Source organism: Nansenia antarctica (assembly GCF_963989245.1).
Source record: "Nansenia antarctica genome assembly, chromosome: 6".
Lineage (NCBI taxonomy): Eukaryota > Metazoa > Chordata > Actinopteri > Argentiniformes > Microstomatidae > Nansenia > Nansenia antarctica.
In genome coordinates, this window is record NC_137676.1 from 35,983,439 (window position 1) to 36,003,438 (window position 20,000).

At 49.7% G+C, this 20,000-nt stretch overlaps 1 protein-coding gene across 1 annotated transcript in view; it reads left to right on the forward strand.

Moving 5' to 3' along the window:
* The window catches only part of atp2b3b (ATPase plasma membrane Ca2+ transporting 3b), a gene marked incomplete at both ends in the record, with an annotated part of 59,025 nt that overhangs the window by 3,315 nt on the left and 35,710 nt on the right, over positions 1 to 20,000 (forward strand). Inside the window, 4 exons of the mRNA XM_080534377.1 lie at positions 2,329 to 2,526; positions 3,148 to 3,405; positions 10,091 to 10,216; positions 10,530 to 10,652. Coding sequence (XP_080390503.1) covers positions 2,329 to 2,526; positions 3,148 to 3,405; positions 10,091 to 10,216; positions 10,530 to 10,652 — 705 coding nt within the window. The remainder of the gene's footprint in view (positions 1 to 2,328; positions 2,527 to 3,147; positions 3,406 to 10,090; positions 10,217 to 10,529; positions 10,653 to 20,000) is intronic.

A 20,000-nucleotide genomic window follows, 5' to 3' on the forward strand; every position in this document is an offset into this window, starting at 1 on the left:
TGAATATGGAAGCAGGGCTCAGCTGAGTTTCCAGTTATCCACATGACTGACAAAGACCAATCTGGCAACCACACACACCTGACCCCAATCTGGCAACCACACACACCTGACCCTGATACACACCTGACCCTGATACACACCAACCACACACACACACACCTGACCTGACACATACCAACCACACACACCTGAACTGATACACACCTGACCTGACACACACCTGACCTGATACACACCTGACCTGGTACATACCAACCACACACACCTGACCTGATACATACCAACCACACACACCTGACCTGACACACACCTGACCTGATACACACCTGACACACACACCTGACCTGATACACACCTGACACACACACCTGACCTGACACACACCTGACCTGACACACACCTGACCTGACACACACCTGACCTGATACACACCTGACACACACCTGACCTGACACACACCTGACCTGACACACACCTGACCTGATACACACCTGACCTGATACACACCTGACCTGATACACACCTGACCTGATACACACCTGACCTGATACACACCTGACCTCATATACACCAACCACACACACCTGACCTGACACACACCTGACCTGACACACACCTGACCTGATACACACCTGACCTGACACACACCTGACCTGACACACACCTGACCTGATACACACCTGACACACACCTGACCTGACACACACCTGACCTGATACACACCTGACCTGATACACACCTGACCTCATATACACCAACCACACACACCTGACCTGATACACACCTGACCTGACACACACCTGACCTGACACACACCTGACCTGACACACACCTGACCTGATACACACACCTGACCCTGATGCGTTCCACACCCATGTCCAGTCAGGGTGGAAGGGGAATGTGATCACAGTATTCCCACCATGATATGAATCCTTCTTGTCTTTCATTATTCAAGATCATGCCAGTGTGTCTCTGGTGTTTTGAATGAAGTTGCTTGTCAGATCATTCTAGATCATTCTAGATCATTCTATCAGGCGGTTTCAACGCTCTTACATTTGAAAGAAAAAGAAAAGAAATCATAGAAATTCATAGAAGCCTTTATTTTGGGGGGAAAACACAGGCTTTGCAACTCCGCTACCATAGAGTGTCTTTGGTTTGAATAAAGCTGGGTTTAGATCATCCTGTCACACGCTTTAAACGCTGTTGAGTTTGAAAGAAAAGAAAACCTTGTTCGTCTGGCTATGAATTAATAGGAATTATTCATTTCTTTAATACTCGATAGGATTAAAACTGCACGGTACACTGATCTAAAATGAACTTTGTTCAAACCAGACACACAGTTGGCAAGGTTGGCACAGACTACTGCTGTCACCCAGACCAGACAGACACACAGACAGACAGACAGACAGACAGACAGACACACAGACAGACAAACAGACACACACACAGACACACAGACACACAGACAGACAAACAGACACACACACAGACACACAGACACACAGACAGACAGACACACAGACAGACACACAGACAGACACACAGACAGACACACAGACACACACACAGACAGACAGACAGACAGACAGACAGACAGACAGACACACACACACACACACACACACAGACAGACACACAAACACACAGACAGACAGACAGACACACAGACACACAGACAGACACATAGAAACACAGACAGACAGACACACAAACAAACAGACAGACACACAGACAGACAGACAGGCAGACAGAGGCAGGCAGACAGATAGACAGACATACCGACTGACACTCTGTGAGTTTGTTCAGTAGGCTCTTAAAAAAAAAAAAACATTCAATCTATTTAAAAGTGAAACGTTTTTCCTGAAGTGACAAAATGTCAATTGCTCTACGTTGTGCTAGGGGAGGCTGGTGGAGGTAGAAATCAGAGGATGGGCTGATCATATTGTTTGATACCATTCCTCATTCCATTCCATGCCTAACCATCAGCCCTTCCTCTGATTTCTACCTCCACCAGCCTCCCCTGGTGTTCTACCTCCACCAGCCTCCCCTGGTGTTCTACCTCCACCAGCCTCCCCTGGTCTACCTCCATCATCCTCACCTGGTGTTCTACCTCCCCCAGTCTCCCCTGGTGTTCTACCTCCCCCAGCCTCACCTGGTGTTCTACCTCCCCCAGCATCCCCTTATTTGTATGTAGAATGTAGACACGCAAAGAGCCAATGATCTGACAAATGACCCCACTGTCTCTCCCTGCACTCCCTCTGTGCATCTCTCTCTCCCTTCCTCTCCCCCCCCCCCCCCCTCCCTTCCTCTCCCCCCCCTCTCTCCCAGGTCTGAGCGGCGAGGCGGCGGACATTGAGCGGCGCTGCCAGGTGTTCGGCCAGAACTTCATCCCTCCCAAGAAGGCGAAGAGCTTCCTGGAGCTGGTCTGGGAGGCCCTGCAGGACGTCACCCTCATCATCCTGGAGGTGGCGGCCATCATCTCCCTGGCCCTGTCCTTCTACCAGCCCCCCGGCGACGAGAGCGAAGGTGAGGGAGGGGAGGGAAGGAGGGGAGGGGAGGGAGGGAGTGGAGGGAGGGGAGGGAGGGAGGACAGGGAGAGGAGGGAGGGCAGGGAGGGAGGGCAGGGAGGGAGGGGAGGGGAGGGAGAGGTGGGATGGGAGGAAGGGCAGGGGGGGAGGGAGGGGGGAGGGAGGGAGGAGGGAGAGATCTATCAGTCTGTCTATCTATCTACTGTATATCTCTCTATCTAACTATCTATCTCTCTATCTAGTCTGTCTGTCTGTCTGTCTATCTGTCTGTCTGTCTGTCTGTCTATCTATCTATCTATCTAACTATCTACTCTATGAGGTGAAGGTAGGCATGAAGAGGCTCATTGTAAGCAACCATTCCATTCGATGCATCCATCCATCCATCCATCCACCCATCCACCCATCCATCCATCCATCCATCCATCCACCCACCCACCCATCCATCCATCCACCCATCTATCCATCCATCCATCCATCCACCCAACCATCCATCCATCCATCCATCCATCCTTCCACCCATCCATCCATCCACCCATCCATCCACCCATCCATCCATCCATCCATCCATCCACCCATCCATCCATCCATCCATCCACCCATCTCTCCCTCTCTCCCTCAGCCTGTGGGAAGCAAGAGTCCGGGGTGGAGGACGAAGGCGAGGCGGAGGCGGGCTGGATCGAGGGCGCCGCCATCCTGTTGTCCGTGGTCTGCGTCGTCCTGGTAACGGCGTTCAACGACTGGTCCAAGGAGAAGCAGTTCCGCGGGCTGCAGAGCCGCATCGAGCAGGAGCAGAAGTTCACTGTGGTCCGGCAGGGGAACGTGGTGCAGATCCCCGTGGCCGACCTGGTGGTGGGGGACATCGCCCAGGTCAAGTACGGTAGGTACCACGTCCACGCTCACGCACACACACACACACACACACACACACACACACACACACACACTTCACAGTCTCTATACACTCTTACACTAACTGTAACCATAACCATTTTAGAACCTCAACTTCAATGGAGAATGTGTACACTAATAAAACAGTCCACATGCATTGATCACATTTACACCAACACTGCTGAACTCTGCTCTAACTCTGCTCTAAAGCTGTATCTGTTCCCATTGGCTTTAGTGGTCATCATTTAGTGGGCATATCTAGGAAGACTAAAGTTCTAAAGGCTGGACCAAGAATTTGACATAACAGATTGTACCAGGGTTTCTGTGGTGGTTCATATGTGGATGATGTAGGGTTTCTGTGGTGGTTCATATGCGGAGGATGTAGGGTTTCTGTGGTGGTTCATATGTGGAGGATGTAGGGTTTCTGTGGTGGTTCATATGTGGAGGATGTAGGGTTTCTGTGGTGGTTCATATGTGGATGATGTAGGGTTTCTGTGGCGGTTCAGATGGGAATGATGTTAGACATATCTGCTGGGCTGACGTCAGTAAACAAACAGACCCAGATACAGATGCAGTTTTCACTAAACTGTTGGTTCCAGTTATGGATAAGCATGCACCTATCAAGAAGCTGACTGTTAGAGCTGTTAGAGCTGTTAGAGCTGTTAGGGCTCCTTGGGTTGATGATGAACTAAAATAATGCATGGCTAAAAGAGGCGAGGCAAAGGGAGGGGCAAATAGGTCTGGCTGCACATCTGATTATAAATATTGTAAACTGAGGAACTCACTAAATTGAACAAAAAGAAGAAGAAATTGTATTATGAATCAAGGATTAACACTAGAACCGCCATGACGTCAATTTGACCCAAGTGGGTTTTTCAATTGTACATAACTATGTTTTAATAAAATATTTAAGTCCCCCCGTCTTTGACTTTTCCTAAAATGGTGTTGTGTTGCACTTCCTATTGTTAAATATGGTATAGATACATCTAAATAAAAAATACAGGCATTTATACCTATAACCGCCACGGCGTCAAATCGACCCACATATAAAAATGCATTATAACCGCTATAGGCAATGGCACAAACAATAGTCCCTCTACGCGGCATTGCATTGTTTATGTCGTTGCCTAGCAATTACAATGATATGATTCAAAGTCTACTCATTCTCTCCGAGGGACTGCGTGGTTGGTCTGCTTGTATCCTTACCCAGGTATGGGAAGCCATTCAGCAGGTATTTGCTCTCAACATCTGCTGCCAGCCAAAACTTAATTCCAAATGTATCTGGCTTGTTGGGCATATATTGCGTGAACCGGCACCTTGTTTTCGTCGGGAACAGCTGTTCATCCACGGTGATGTCCTGCCCTGACTTCTAGCATGAGATGCAGTTTTGCCTGAATCTCTCCCACACTTCAGCCATGAGCTCAAACCTGTCGGTGGTCAACCGGGAGCGTCGGGTCTCCTTCCTGTCAAAGCGCAGAAAGCGCATGATCTCCCGAAGTTGAAAAAGGCATTTCCCCATTTCTCCGACCAGAAACTTTCAATTTCAATGTTTTTTCCGGCAGTATGCACCCCTCACATATAGCAGAGCAATAAAGGCCTTCAGCTCAGCGACTGAGACATCCCAGGAGGCGTGCTTTCTTTCGTCACATTCTGTTGCAACATAGGCCGATGCTGTGGTTATTATGGTCCATTTGGGGTAGGTACTTTGTTAATTTAGTCTTTTTATGTGGTGAATGGAGTTTTACGCCTATCACACCACCCAAATATTCTTCTAATAGCCTACCCATTTCCAGTGTTATTTTTGACTGATTTACATTGACGTACAGGCAAAGCGATGAGTGTTGTCAAAGATACTTAAATTATAAAACAAGAGGACCAACACCATTTTATGACTTGAAATATTCATTTGTGAACACAATGCCTTAATACAATGACAGAGTTCATTTTGTTGTAGGCTCGGATACTAGAAATGCCTTAGCCAGGCACAGACGTCAATTTGACCCGTTGGCGGTTTTAGGTATACGGCGCCCTCTGGCGGTTCTAGTGTTAATGATATAAAACATGACGGAAAGAAGCTCTGGAACACCTTGAATGACATCATGGGCAGAAAGAGTAACTCAACTCCATCTTTCATTGAAGCAGAAGGGTCTTTTATAACTGAATCGATAGATATTGCAAATTATTTCAATTATCACTTTATTGACAAATTATGAATTACTTTTGAATTCTGAAGTCACTTTAGAAGACGTTACATTTTTAAAATTATCTATCAAAAATAAGGAACCACCTGGTATTCACATCCTGGATGGAACGCTATAGGATGGTTTTGGACCATATTGCCAAAAAACATAAACAAATGTAACTCCTATATATAAGATCTTCAATCTTAGTCTTGATTGTAATATGTGCCCACAAACCTGTAAAGAAACCAAGGTAATCCCTCTAACAAAAAATGCTTGTGCTGCCTTTTCTGGCTCTAACAGCAGACCAATCAGCTTGTTACCTGTTATAAGCAAACTGTTGGAAAATATTGTATTGGTCCAGATACAATGCTGTTTATGAACAACTTAACAAGCAACTACCAGCAGGCTTATATAGGAAAAGGTACTCAACCTGCAAGCACTCACTCAAATGATAGATGATTGGCTAAAAGGTATTGATCAACAGAATATTGTGAGAGCAGTTCTACTAGACTTCAGTGCTGCCTTTGATGTCATTGATCATAATTTGCTATTAAGGAAACTCAAGTGTTATGGATTTAGTGCATCTGCCTTAGCATGGATAGAAAGCTACCTGACTAATAGAACACAGCAGGTTCTCTTTAGTAGAAGCCTCTCAAATGCAAGACATATATGGTGCTTTTCCACTACAGGGCTAGCCCGGGTCAGCCCGGTTTATTGTCCTTTTTCCACTGCCAAAAGTACCCGTGCCATTTCTGGTACCCGTGCCGTTCTTGTTCGCGATGGGTAGCGAAAGTTGGGAAGGGTACTTTTTTGCCAGGTTGCGTGTGACGTGTGACGCTGCACACCGTTGATTGGTCAATGGAAATCGTCACAACATCGTCATCGTATGTTTTCACAGTACACCACTAACCGCCATTTTTAAATCTCACGACAGACTACTACTTCTTACTGTTCTTACTATTCAGTGTGTTCAGCATGCTATTGTGATCATGGAGAATTTTAGTTTGGAATTATAACCCATTGTGACGCGGAGATATTCGGCCTTAAGCGACGGGTCCCCCCCCCCCCCCCTGATGAGCGTTTTACGATGTACCATAAATCTGCTTTGCTTATTCTATCTCGTTAACGGTACATGACTAAGACTCCATTCGAATTTCAGTGAATAACACCGGCTATGAAGGTGGTACAAACACAATACTCCTTTGCTAACTTCACCATCGGTATACGGTCATTTTGAGCCCTTAACCACCGCGCTGACACCCCGAGAAGATATGCTTTTAACCGTAAACTCAATGAACCGGGAGTTCACCCGCTGCTGCCTGCAGCACCGCGCCAGCTGGTTGAAACTCCCGTTGACAGCGGGGGGAGAGAAAAGTTCTACCAGGGAATTCGCTCCGCGCTGTGTCGACCGTGATAAGAGTGTCGTATCGACACCATTCAAATGGTTTTGGATTCCCTGTCCTCTCCCCTATCCGGACACGTTTGAATTGTTATCCTAACCCACGGTAAATCACAGTTATTAACCCGCAAAGGGTGCCTCCGGACACCGTCTTTGCCCGTGAATAACACCGGCTATGAAGGTGGTAAAAAGACAAGACTATGCTGGCTAACTCCACCATCGGTATACGGTCATTTTGAGCCCTGAACCACCGTGGTGCCACCCCGAGAAGTGAACCGGGAGTAAACTCAATGAACCAGGAGTTCAACATGCGTCAAGTGCTTATATTCACTACGAGCAGTGTCGACATCGATCAGGCAGTAGCCATCTCATATGCTCAACATAACAATGATACTACAGTTCATAAAGCAGACAAGTGAAGGCAGTGGTTTTAAGGGTTCAAAAAACATGACTTTATTATGTGTACATAGCTTCCTCTCTCTCTCCCTCTCTCTCTTTCTCTTTCTCTCCAAAAAACCACGGTTAATAATATACCACATGCCGAGGAAAAAGTATACGATAGCTTCAAGTTCCTCCATGTGGCTATTGTTGTGGCTGTGTTGTGTCTCGTGAAAATATACGTCACCACCATGGCGCGCTTTTATGACACGTAACTCCGCCTACTATCTCCTACTCCTCCTACTCGTTCCTGGTCTCTTGTGTATAGTGGAAAAGCGCCAATACCCAGAACTGTTCAAAAGCGTGCCGAAGCGAGCTGAGCCGAGCCGAGCCGGGCCCGATAGTGGAAAAGCGCCAATAGTGTGGGATTCCGCAGGGCTCTTCACTTGGACCACTGCTCTTCTCCATTTTACAAATGATCTCCCACTTGCTTGTAAAAAAGCCTGTGTCTATGTATGCAGATGATTCTATACTCTACATGTCTGCACCAACAGTTAAGGAAATCATCTCAGCCCTCAATGAAGAGTTGCAGATAGTATTTAACTGGATCACAAACTTGTCCTGACCATTCTAAGACTAAGAGCATTGTATTTGGATCAAAACACTCATTAAGCTATACACCACAGCTGAATTTGGTAATGAACAATGTTGCTATTGAAGTACAGAAAACAAAGCTTCTTGGTTTACACTGTAAACTAACATGGTCAAGACGAATAGATTCACTTGTGCAAAAGATGGGGAGAAACATATCTCTAGTCAAGAGATGTTTTTCTTTTTTTTAACACCACATTTGGCCAAACATGTCCTCCAGAAGCTAGTATTATCCCAGTTAGATTACTGCCTGGTGGTCTGGTGAGGCACTACTAAAACACATCGAGGGAAGCGACAACAGGTTCAGAACAGAACAGCTCAGCTTGCCCTGCATTGCACAATGAGAGCAAATATGAATGACATGCATGACCAACTCTTCTGGCTAAAAGTTGATGAGAAGTTAAAGCACTTAGAACTTTCGTTTCTAAAAAATATTAATGTTCAGAAAAACTCCTGTCTGTTTGTATAGAGAGCTTACACTCAGCTCTGATGCACACATATTATACCCCACCAGACATGCCACCAGTGGTAACTACACAATTCCAAAAACTAAAACAAATTTGAAACAATGTGCCGTGCTGTATAGAGCTATGGTTGAATGGAACTTTTTATTTTATTTTTTTTGTTCTTCTATCACGGACTGCCAATGTCCCCGGGTCTGAGCTAGATTACTCTTCCTCCTACAACTGGTGAACTGATGATTCACTTGCTTAGTGAAATGCATCGATTGTAAATCGCTTTGGAATAGGGCGTCTGCTAAATGCCAAAAATGTAATGTAAATGAACTGCCTACCAGGTCATATCTCTAAAACCCAGAATAACATCATTTTCAAAAAGCAAGTGAAGAACCACATCAGAACCACATCATACGCATAGATCCTAGCTGAGTATTTTAATTATATTTCTGTTGTTTATTGTTTTGTGTGTGGTTGGTTCTTCTTTGTTATGTGTTTTTGTGATGCTCACTAAAAACTAAGGCTGTGAGCTTTGCTGACTTTTTTGTTTTGTTTTATTTTTTATTATTTGTTGTTATGTATGTTGATGTTTTTCTTCTTTAGATGTTTAGATGTGATGGTTTTTTTGTATGTTTGGTGTGGACCCAAGGAAGAGTAGCTGATTCTTTGCATCCGCTAATGGAGACCCACATAAAAATCAAATAAATCAAATCAACCTCTGCCCTGAGCGTCCCTCTCTCCCCCACACATCCTCCTCTCTACTCCCTCTCCCCCCTCCTTTCTCCCCCACACACCCTCCTCTCTACTCCCTCTCCCCCTCCTTTCTCCCCCACACATCCTCCTCTCTACTCCCTCTCCCCCTCCTTTCTCCCCCCACACACCCCTCCTCTCTCCTCCCTCTCCCCCCTCCTTTCTCCCCACACACCCTCCTCTCTCCTCCCTCTCCCCCTCCTTTCTCCCCCACACACCTTCCTCTCTCCTCCTCTCCCCCTCCTTCTCCCCCACACACCTTCCTCTCTCCTCCCTCTCCCCTCCTTTCTCCCCCACACATCCTCCTCTCTACTCCCTCTCCCCCTCCTTTCTCCCCCACACACCCTCCTCTCTCTCCCTCTCCCCTCCTTTCTCCCCCACACACCCTCCTCTCTCCTCCCTCTCCCCCTCCTTTCTCCCCCACACACCCTCCTCTCTCCTCCCTCTCCCCCTCCTTTCTCCCCCACACACCCTCCTCTCTCCTCCCTCTCCCCCTCCTTTCTCCCCCACACCTTCCTCTCTCCTCCCTCTCCCCCTCCTTTCTCCCCCACACACCTTCCTCTCTCCTCCCTCTCCCCCTCCTTTCTCCCCCACACACCCTCCTCTCTCCTCCCTCTCCCCCTCCTTTCTCCCCCACACACCCTCCTCTCTCCTCCCTCTCCCCCTCCTTTCTCCCCCACACACCCTCCTCTCTCCTCCCTCTCCCCCTCCTTTCTCCCCCACACACCCTCCTCTCTCCTCCCTCTCCCCCTCCTTTCTCCCCCACACACCCTCCACTCTCTCCCACACACCCTCCTCTCTCCCCCACTGATGGACCCTCCTCTCTCCCCCCTCTCCCCCCTCCTCTCTCCCCCACAGGTGACCTACTGCCTGCAGATGGGATCCTGCTCCAGGGTAACGATATGAAGATAGATGAGAGCTCTCTGACTGGGGAGTCTGACCACGTTGCAAAGTCTGTGGAGAAGGACCCCATGCTACTCTCAGGTGTGTGTGTGTATGTGTGTGTGTGTGTGTGTGTCTGTGTGTGTGTGGGTGTGTGTGTGTGTGTGTACGTGTATGTGCCTGTGTGTATGTGTGTGTGTGTGTGTGTGTGTCTGTGTGTGTGTGTGCGTGTGTGTGTGTGTATGTGTATGTGCCTGTGTGTATGTGTGTGTGTGTGTGTATGTGTGTGTGTGTATGTGTATGTGTCTGTGTGTGTGTGTATGTGTGCGTGTGTGCTTGTGTGCTTGTATGTATTTCACCCTGTCTCTCTCTCTCTTTGTGTGTGTGTGTGTGTGTTTATCTAATGTGTGTGTAGGAACCCATGTGATGGAGGGCTCAGGCAGGATGCTGGTGACCGCTGTGGGTATCAACTCTCAGACTGGCATCATCTTCACCCTCCTGGGAGCGGGGGAGGGGGAGGAGGAGGAGGAGAAGAAAGGTAGGAAGGTGGAAATGGGAGAGGGAGGAGAGGGAGGAGAGGGAGGAGAGGAGTGTGGTGTCCCTCTTCTAGGGAGTAGGCTACACACTCAGTCATTATGAGTACATAGAAAACGCACACGCACACACACACACACACACACACACAAACACAGAAAAACACACACATGCACACACACACACACAGAAAAACACGCACACACACACACACACACAAACACAGAAAAACACACACACACACACATACACACAGAAACACGCATGTACAAACACACAAACGTGCACGCACGCACGGACACACACGCACGCACGCACGGACACACACACATACATGCACACACACACACACACACACACACACACACACACACACACACACACACATGTTTGACAGTACAGTTTATTTGGACACAACACATTCTTAAATGTTAAAACACAAATACACTCTGCAGGCCTCAGGGTATTCCAGACCATGGGACATGTATTGTACTTGCACATCCACTACAAGTATCTTTGTATGACTGACACACAGTATGTGTGTGTCTGTGTGTGTGTGTGTGTGTGTGTGTGTGTGTGTGTGAGTGTGTGTCGAGCATGATACAGAGTTGTGTCACTATTATATACTGTATAAGATAAGAGCTTCAACAGGAAACACACCAGTTTAAACTCAACCCACATTAATAATAATTCAACCCACATTCTCTCTCTCTCTCTCTCTCTCTCTCTCTCTCTCTCTGTCAATCTCTGTCTCTCTCTCTTTCTCTCTCTGTCTCTTTCTCTCTCTCTCTCTTTCTGTCAATCTCTGTCTCTCTCTCTCTCTGTCAATCTCTGTCTCTCTCTCTCTCTTTCTGTCAATCTCTCTCTCTCTCTGTCTCTCTCTCTCTTTCTCTCTCTGTCTCTTTCTCTCTCTGTCTCTTTCTCTCACTCTCTCTTTCTGTCAATCTCTGTCTCTCTCTCTTTCTCTCTCTCTCTCTGTCAATCTCTGTCTCTCTCCCATTCTGTCAATCTCTCTCTCTCTCGCTCTCTCTCGCTCTCTCTCTCTCTCTCTCTCTCTCTCTCTCTCTCTCTCTCTCTCTCTCTCTCTCTCTCTCTCTATCTCATCCCTCTAACTTATTCTGAGAGTTGCTGCAGATATAATCAATTATTGAGAGAGGGAGAGTTACAGCAGAGAGAGAGAGAGAGAGAGAGAGAGAGAGAGAGAGAGGGAGGGAGGGAGGGAGGGAGGGAGGAAGAGAGTGTTTCAGGGAAGAAGGTGCATTAGTGAACGATAAATGCATTTTTAGAATGTCATCATGTTCTCTCAAGTAGAAACACACACAATGTATACAGCATAGGGTAAACCACACTTTACAATTCCTTAAGTAATATCATTATTGATGTATTTCAAGTAATATCATTACATACAACATTCCTACAGTACACACCTATAGTGTGCCTCATTCCTATAGGGGTGCTCACACACACACACACGCGCATGCACGCACGCACGCATGCACGCACGTACACACACACACACACACACACACATACACACACACACACACACACACACACACTCACACACACACACACACACACACACACACACACACACACACACATGCACATTTGGTGTCTGAGTGTTCACTCTTTCTTTCTGTTCTCTTTGTTTGACCCTTTTTTCCCAAACCTGATAAAAATTCCCTAAAAGACCCTTTGTCACACCCACCTCCCTCTCCCACTCCTGTCCAATCAGAGGACCATACTCACTCTCCCACAATGCACCCTGCTGCAGCAGACGCCATTCACAGCGCAGTCACCAATGGTATGTGAGAATAACCCTGTATGACCCGCCCCAGACCTCCACCTCAGCCAATGAATGAAGCCCAATGAAGCACGGGAATGCTCATGTTTTAGTGGTCATCAGATGTATCCACACTTGTGTATGTATGTATGTATGTATGTATGTATGTGTGTATGTATGTATGTATGTATGTATGTATGTATGTATGTATGTATGTATGTATGTGTGTGTATGTGTTCAGCTCTCCCTCTAGTTAGCTGAATGGTGAATTTTCTGCTTGCTCCGGCAGTACGGGTGAAATGATGAGATCTGACACAATTCGGTTTGATTTCCTTCTTCCTCTAATAAACAGATTGTAAAACTGAACACAATACATTGATATTAGTACATGTAAATAAACAACAGTGAACAAACTAACAGAAAAGATTTAACAAACTACACAATCATACAGAACTCAATTTACCAACTCCCATCTCTCTATACAACTGATCTCCCTTCTCCCCTGTCTCTCAGATCACACCCATCAAGCCCGCCCCCATCTCTATCCAACCAATCACTCCACTCATGCATACCTTCAACCAATCACAAACAACAAACAAAATAACCCCCAAATGAACCCTCCCATGGATTAGCCAAACACCTCCCACTTGGTCCATTGGTCCTTTATAACTAAATGGACCACAACTTTCCCTCTCTTCAATACAGTCATTTTTTACTGCTCCTCCACGGGAAGCAGCACGACCACCCGCCTGACGTCTTGGTCGAGCGTTGGGAAGAGATCGCGGCCTTCGCTCCTTCTTCGTCCTGAAGCCCCCACTCCTAGAGCAGGCTGGCTTAGGCAAACCCTCACTCTTACGTCCCGAACCAGCCCCTTTTCGTCTGGCCTCGCTTCCACAACCCGCCCCAGGCGGAATTGCCCCCTTAGGGCATTTTGGTCAGCCAACCAGACCACGTCTCCCACGGCCACATTTCGGGCTTCTCTGTGCCACTTGGTGCGGATGAAAAGCCCGGGCCCAGCCAGTTGACTCCACTGTCGCCAAAACCGTCCCACCTCTTCCTGGATGGCCCTCAGCTTCACAAACGGGTACTCATCCAGATCAAGAGTCCCCGGATCTCCAGCTCTACCTCGAAGCAGCGTGTTGGGCGTCACCACCTCGACCGCATCATCTCGCACTTGGAGCTTGGCGCCGATTGGCCTCTCGTTCACTAAATCGGCTGCCAGGAAGAGCGCCGTCTGGAACTCCAAGCAGGTGAGGTTTCCAAGCCTCCCGACATTTCTCAGCGCCCGCTTGAGCAGTCGAACTGACGCCTCCGCCGCTCCATTCCGATGGGGTGCGTCAGCAGGATGGAAAACCCACGCCCATTCCGTGCCGTGACGAGCGGTCCTGTCCTCCACAGTCTTCCTGTCCACCTTGCCGAGTTGGTCATACAGCGCTTTCAGAGCTGGTTGAGCACCGACAAAATTTGTCCCCTGATCTGACCACATCTTCCTCGGGTGACCCCTAACAGCTGTAAAACGGAAGTACGTTTTTAGGAAACACTCCGTTGACAGACTCTCCACCACGTCAGCGTGGACGGCTCTGGAGGCCATGCAGGAGAAGACGACTCCCCAGACCTTTAACTTTGTCCTTCTCTTGACGACGTCAATGACTTCGTAGGGGCCGAATAGGTCCACAGAGGTGTACTCGAATGGGGCAGCAGGTTCGGTGCGCTCCCGCGGAAGGTCGCTCATCATCTGCTGGCACCGCTTGGCCCTGTCTTTCCTGCAGGGGACGCACGCGTTGACTACCTTCCACGCAGCCCGCTGACCCTGAATCACCCACGCCTTCTTGCGCATCTTCAATAGGGTGCCAGCCAACCCCTCGTGGTTCGCCTTATGGGCCTCCCTTGCCAACAGAGTGCTGATCCACGCAGTGTAGGGGACAAGTGGGATTCCCACCTCCTTCGCCTCCTGGATTCTTCCGGAACACACCAGCAGCCCCGACCCTTCGACCTTCTTAACTACCAGTCTGTCCCAAGTCGTTTTCGGAAATTCTATTCCATCCTGTGCAGCCAGACACAGGTCGCGGAAAGCTGCGTTTAGCTCCTGGACGCCGAGGCTAACTCCGCTTCTTGTCTCCCTCTGGCGAGTAGCCTCCCACTTTGCGTCTTCTGGAGCCCTCCTGCAAACCAACCACTGCCTAACAGCTCGCCGGACCCACCCAACTACCCGAATGAGCCTGCCTATTTCGCTGAAGCGTTCTGGCTCAATCAGGTCCATGAGAGCAGCGCCCCAGAGCCTCTCCCTCTCATGCTCGGGGTCCCTGGAACTCCCAACCGGTGTGGATGTCCCCTTCGCATTTGCTTCCTCCTCAATGGTGCATTTCGGGTCCAGCCCCTTCCTCGCCTGAGCGCGTGTTACAGCTGCAGTGAACGCTTTCCGTTGCAGCTTGATCACGCTGTCTCGAGCACTTGCAGCCACGTCTGCCGCGGATTTCACGGGCCACTTCTCCACTGCCCACGCCAGGAACTCCGGACCGTTCTGCCAGGTCGAGCCTTCTCCCAAGCTTTCCGGCGGGCAGCCTCGTGTGACGAGATCCGCGACATTTAGGTCTCCGGGGATCCACCACCAGTCGTCAGTTGGTCCAGCCCTTTGGATCTCTCCGATCCTATTCGCGTAGAATGTTTGGTAGCCGTAGCTTTCCCTTTGAATGGCCCCCAGGACGGTCTGGCTGTCCACGAAATGAAACCATCTCTCCACGCCCAGTCGACCTTGCTTCTCCCAGAAGCCCTTAAGCCTGGATGCGATTACGGCCCCACACAGTTCGGATTTAACGACATCCCCTTTCTGAGTTATCGGCGTCAATTTGGCCTTTGACTCAACCAGCCTTACAGCCACTCCCCTGGATGTTTTCCACCTCAGGTAGAGGACGGCACCGAACGCATTATCACTCCCGTCCGAGAAGGTGATGCCCCATGGCCTTCCTTCCCATCCAGGCGGGGTTAGGCTCCTCTCGAATCTGACTTTTCCAAGTCTCGCATACTCTTTGAAGAGCCTGATTGCGTCGGCTCGGAGCTCAAGGGGGAGTGGGTTGTCCCATGTGTTCTGTCTGATGCCGGATTTTCCCATCTCCTGAAAGGCCCTTCTGACCAGGATGGCACCTTTTTCCTTCACTGGGGTGGCCAAACCCACGGGATCATACAGGCCCGCCACCTGGCTCAATAGCTCCCTTCTCGTTAGGGGGCTCGGCGTTCCTTCCTCAACTTCTTCCTCTGAGAGATTTGTTTCTGTCCTCACCTTCAGTTTCCTTTTGGAGAAGTTGATGGAAACCATAAGGAACAACTTATCCCCTTCTGCATGGTACCCGACTCCAAGCGCTTTGTTGTCTTCCTCGCTCAGCTGATTAGGCAGCACTAACACCTCTGATTCCGGCTCCATATTGGCCTTCGTTTCTTCAGGCTGGCTTTCTTTACTCCTCCCACTTTGACCCGACTGGGTCCATGGCTTTAGAGCGAAACCTCCAGCGTTGAGTATCCTCTCGATTCCCTCCGTGATGCTTTTCAGCTTTCTTCTGTCGTTATGAGACGTTAGGATGTCGTCTACATAGGTGTCCTCCTCAAGCGCTCTCCGCTCTTCCTTTAGGTGGGCGAACTCTGGCAGCCTTGCCGTCTCCCTCATGGCCAGCTGGGCGATGCATCCGGCTGGCTTGTCCCCGATGTTGACGCGGGTAATTGCGTAGGTTTTGATCTTTTCTTCCGCCGTGTCCCTCCATAGAAAGCGGTGGAGGTGGACTTCCCTTTCTCACAGCCAAACAGAGTTGTACATTTTCCTAATATCCCCGATGGCTGCATGCTCTCCGGTCCGGAATCTCAACAAAACCGCACGGATGGGGTTCAGAACGTCCGGGCCTTTCAGCAGAATGCTGTTTAAGCTGGTTCCCCGAAACTCCTGGCTGCTATTCCACACGAGCCGCACCGGTGTGGAGGCAGAGTGGGGTTTTGGAGCGATCTGATGGCTTACGTACCACACAGGTCCGTCCCACTTACTGATCGTTTCCTCGTTTAACTCGATCGCAGCCCCTCTCTGGATCATCTCATGCACCTGCGCCGCGTATGCCGCTTTCCATACTGGGTCCCTCTCCAATCGCTTCTCGGTCCTCCGGAATGTAGCCTCTACCGCTCCTCTGTTGTTCGGGAGCGAGCTGGGGTCCTCAGTCCACGGGTATTCTGTGTCCCAGTGCGGCAGGTTGCTGTGGTCATCAGACATTACGTAAGTCAAGCCCCTTTTGATGATTTCGACCTCCTTTTCCTCTGCGAGAGTCATCTCTTTCCCGCCTGGTTGACAATTTCCGCAACGACACCCTCCGCATTTTGGCTCGCACGCGGCGCCGATGCTATCCCAGCTCCACCACTTGAGGACCTCTTTGCTGCTTGCAGCTGTTCTCCCGGTCCTTTCATGACCTTGCGGCTTCTGGTCTCCATCCTCTTCTTTGGCGCTGAACGTCTTGCAGGGGATTTCCTCAAATCGTACTGCCTCCGTTCTCAGAGAACGCGCAAAGTGCGTCTGGGAGTCGTGTGCGGATTTTTCCCAACTTTCAAACAGGTCTGGGTGCGTTCCTCCCACGGTCTTCCCCAGAGGCCCGTCCCACAGCACTAAATTTCCCGTCCTTCTTATCCACTGCGGAGCAAGTCGTCCCTCTCGGTGGCTGATCAAGAGCTCGATTTCCTCAGGTCGGACCAGCTCTTTCTTCTCGACCCCAGGGAAAAACTTACAGAGTCGCTCTGGACTGATGACCTTGTCTGCACGAGCGATTGTGTCGAGCCCGTAACATACCATCTCGTGGGGACTCCATCTGTTGTTGCTCCACGCCCTGACCTTTAGCAGGTACTTATTAGTCTTGACCTTGACCTTCATTCCACCGACTCCATGCACAGTCAGTGTTACTTGCCTCCGCTCCAGTTGGAGCCGATCGGCGGCCCGGTTGGTGATATAATTTGTGTCGGAGGCGAGGTCTATGAGAGTTCCCAGGGCATATCCTGCTTCTGTTTTGACTGTCAATATCATCATTAGTACTGGATGTTCCTCTGGCCCATCCTCTGCGAAGAGACTTCCGCCTTCTGCGCCCGTGCTCAGCGTCATCGAAGCCTTACTGGTGAATGCCTTCGCCCTCCTCTCCTGTTCAGGGTTGAGTCCCAAAGAATCCAGGAATTCTCGTTGCTTGTCAGCGAACCCTGGCCCTGTCCTCTTCCCCTCACTCCATTTGGGGCACAGAAGGTAGTGATGACTCGCCCCTCCTTCATTCTGCTTGCACATTCTGCACAGGTACCGGTTACTACACTCTCCGTCGGCACCGTGCATGCCCAAACATTTCTGACAGGCTTTGCTTTGCTTTGCTATGGCTCGCTTCTCTGCCAGACTGAGACTCTTGAACTTACGGCAGAAGAATATTTTGCCACCGTGCTGATCGCTTCCACAGATGTCACACTCTTCTCTTCTTTCCGAGTTCCTGCCTGTGACTCTGGTTTCACCTCGATGTTCCTCCTCTTCTTCATCTACCGGTGAGTCTTTCTCCGTGGCCCTCGTGAATGCCCTCTTCTCCCATCTGACTGGCCTCTCCGGTGTTCCCCCAGAGGTCTCCGTGGAGCCTCGGATTCGAGCCATCCCCTCGAGGATTACTTCCTGCCTTTTCAGAAACAGAAGAAGAGCATCGAACCGCTTGTCTGGGGCGACTTGGTTTTTGGGTTTGGTTACAAAGGCAATCCAGCCTTCCTGCACACGATCTGGCAGTTTGCTCTCGATGGCCTTAAGTACAAGTGGGTTCTTCATAGCGCCCACTTCTCCTAAGTCTGTCAGGTCCATGAGGGCTCTTTCCACTGCCTGAATAAGGTTGATCGCTTTCCTCGGCTGGTTTCCTTTTACCGCTGGTATTCTTTCCAATTCCTCAATAATTTGCAGCGCGATGGTTGCCTTGTCTCCAAACCGATTCTCCAAAGCTGTGAATACGTCTTCCGCTGAGCGGTAGCTCGAGAGTTTGAGTTCCTCGAAAACCTTTCGGTCTATGCTCTCGAGGAGGTGGAGTTTCTTCACCTCTGGCGACCCCGATGGGTCTCCCTGCTGCTGCAGGCTCTCCCAATCTTTCCGCCAGCGATGAAAATCTCTCATACACCCGCTGAACACGGGCAGCCTTGTTGGAGGGAGTTTGATCTTGGAGATGGCTCCAGTGCGGTTGCCTTCCAGCCCTGCCTCCCGGGCTTGTTCCCATGCTTCCCGCTGAGCCTCCAGTAGTTTGGCGCGCTCTTGAGCGGCTATTTCTGCTGCCTTCAACTCAATCACGGCCGCCTTCTGCCTTGCCTCAGCGATCTCTTCTTCGGCCCCCAATTTCACCTTCGCTGTCTCCTTCTCAAACTCGGCCACGCTATCAGCTGACTTCAGTCTTGCCTCAGCGGCTTTCCTTTCCAGCTTGGCAATGGCTTCTTTATTTTCTCTATTTGTCGCTCGATCTTTGGCCTCTTCTTCGGCGAGAACGTCGGCCCTTTTCCTCTCATCTTCGGCGAGAGCGTCGGCCCTTTCTCTATTCGTCGCTCGATCTTTGGCCTCTTCTTCGGCGAGAACGTCGGCCCTTTTCCTCTCATCTTCGGCGAGAACGTCGGCCCTTTTCCTCTCATCTTCGGCGAGAGCGTCGGCCCTTTCTCTATTCGTCGCTCGATCTTTGGCCTCTTCTTTGGCGAGAACGTCGGCCCTTTTCCTCTCATCTTCGGCGAGAGCGTCGGCCCTTTTCCTCTCATCTTCGGCGAGAACGTCGGCCCTTTTCCTCTCATCTTCGGCGAGAGCGTCGGTGGCCATTTGCTTTGCTGCGGCGGCCTTGTCGGCCATTTTGTCAGTATTCTCCTTCTCAACTCTTCCAAATTCAGTCACAAACGTTTCCCAAAGTTCATCCCTTTTGTCCTCCAGCTCCTCTAGTGACTTTCTCGTGTTGTACGCCTCAACTACAGGGATCCACTCCCCCCAGCTTGATAGCAGACTTCGCGCTTTGATGATGAGGCTCTCTGTGAGTGTGCTTCGTTCTTTACAAACGTCGTGGGTTGCCTCTTCTAGACTGATCCTCTTCGCGCCTTCGTGACTCCTTTCTGCTCGTCTAATTGTGGATGAAAGTTCGACCCCCGCGAACCTTGTCCACATGTTGGCCTTTAAAACGTGACCGACCTGTTCAACCTTCTGAGCTCTCTCCTCAGCGGCCTTGGTGATGTCTTGAAGAAGCTGACTGTTACCTGTCTCAGGTTCCTGACTTGCTTTGGCCTGCAAACCTTCCTCATAATTGTCGTCTGCAGAGTTTAGGTCTTTCGCGTTTGATAGGAGCGCTATCCACTCGCGTTTCATGTCATCTTCGCCCATCAATGCCACTGACCTGATGATGTGGCGGTATCCTCTCTCAAAAGTGACTGCCAACTTTTCCCTTTCGGTCCTTAGTGCCTCCATTCTGCCTGTGACTCAGAAGTAACTTGTGTGTACCTGTTTCGTCTTTCTATCTTATATCTTCAGCCCTCTCTGACTCCCTGAGCTGATTTGCGCTGGTCCCTGCACTTCCT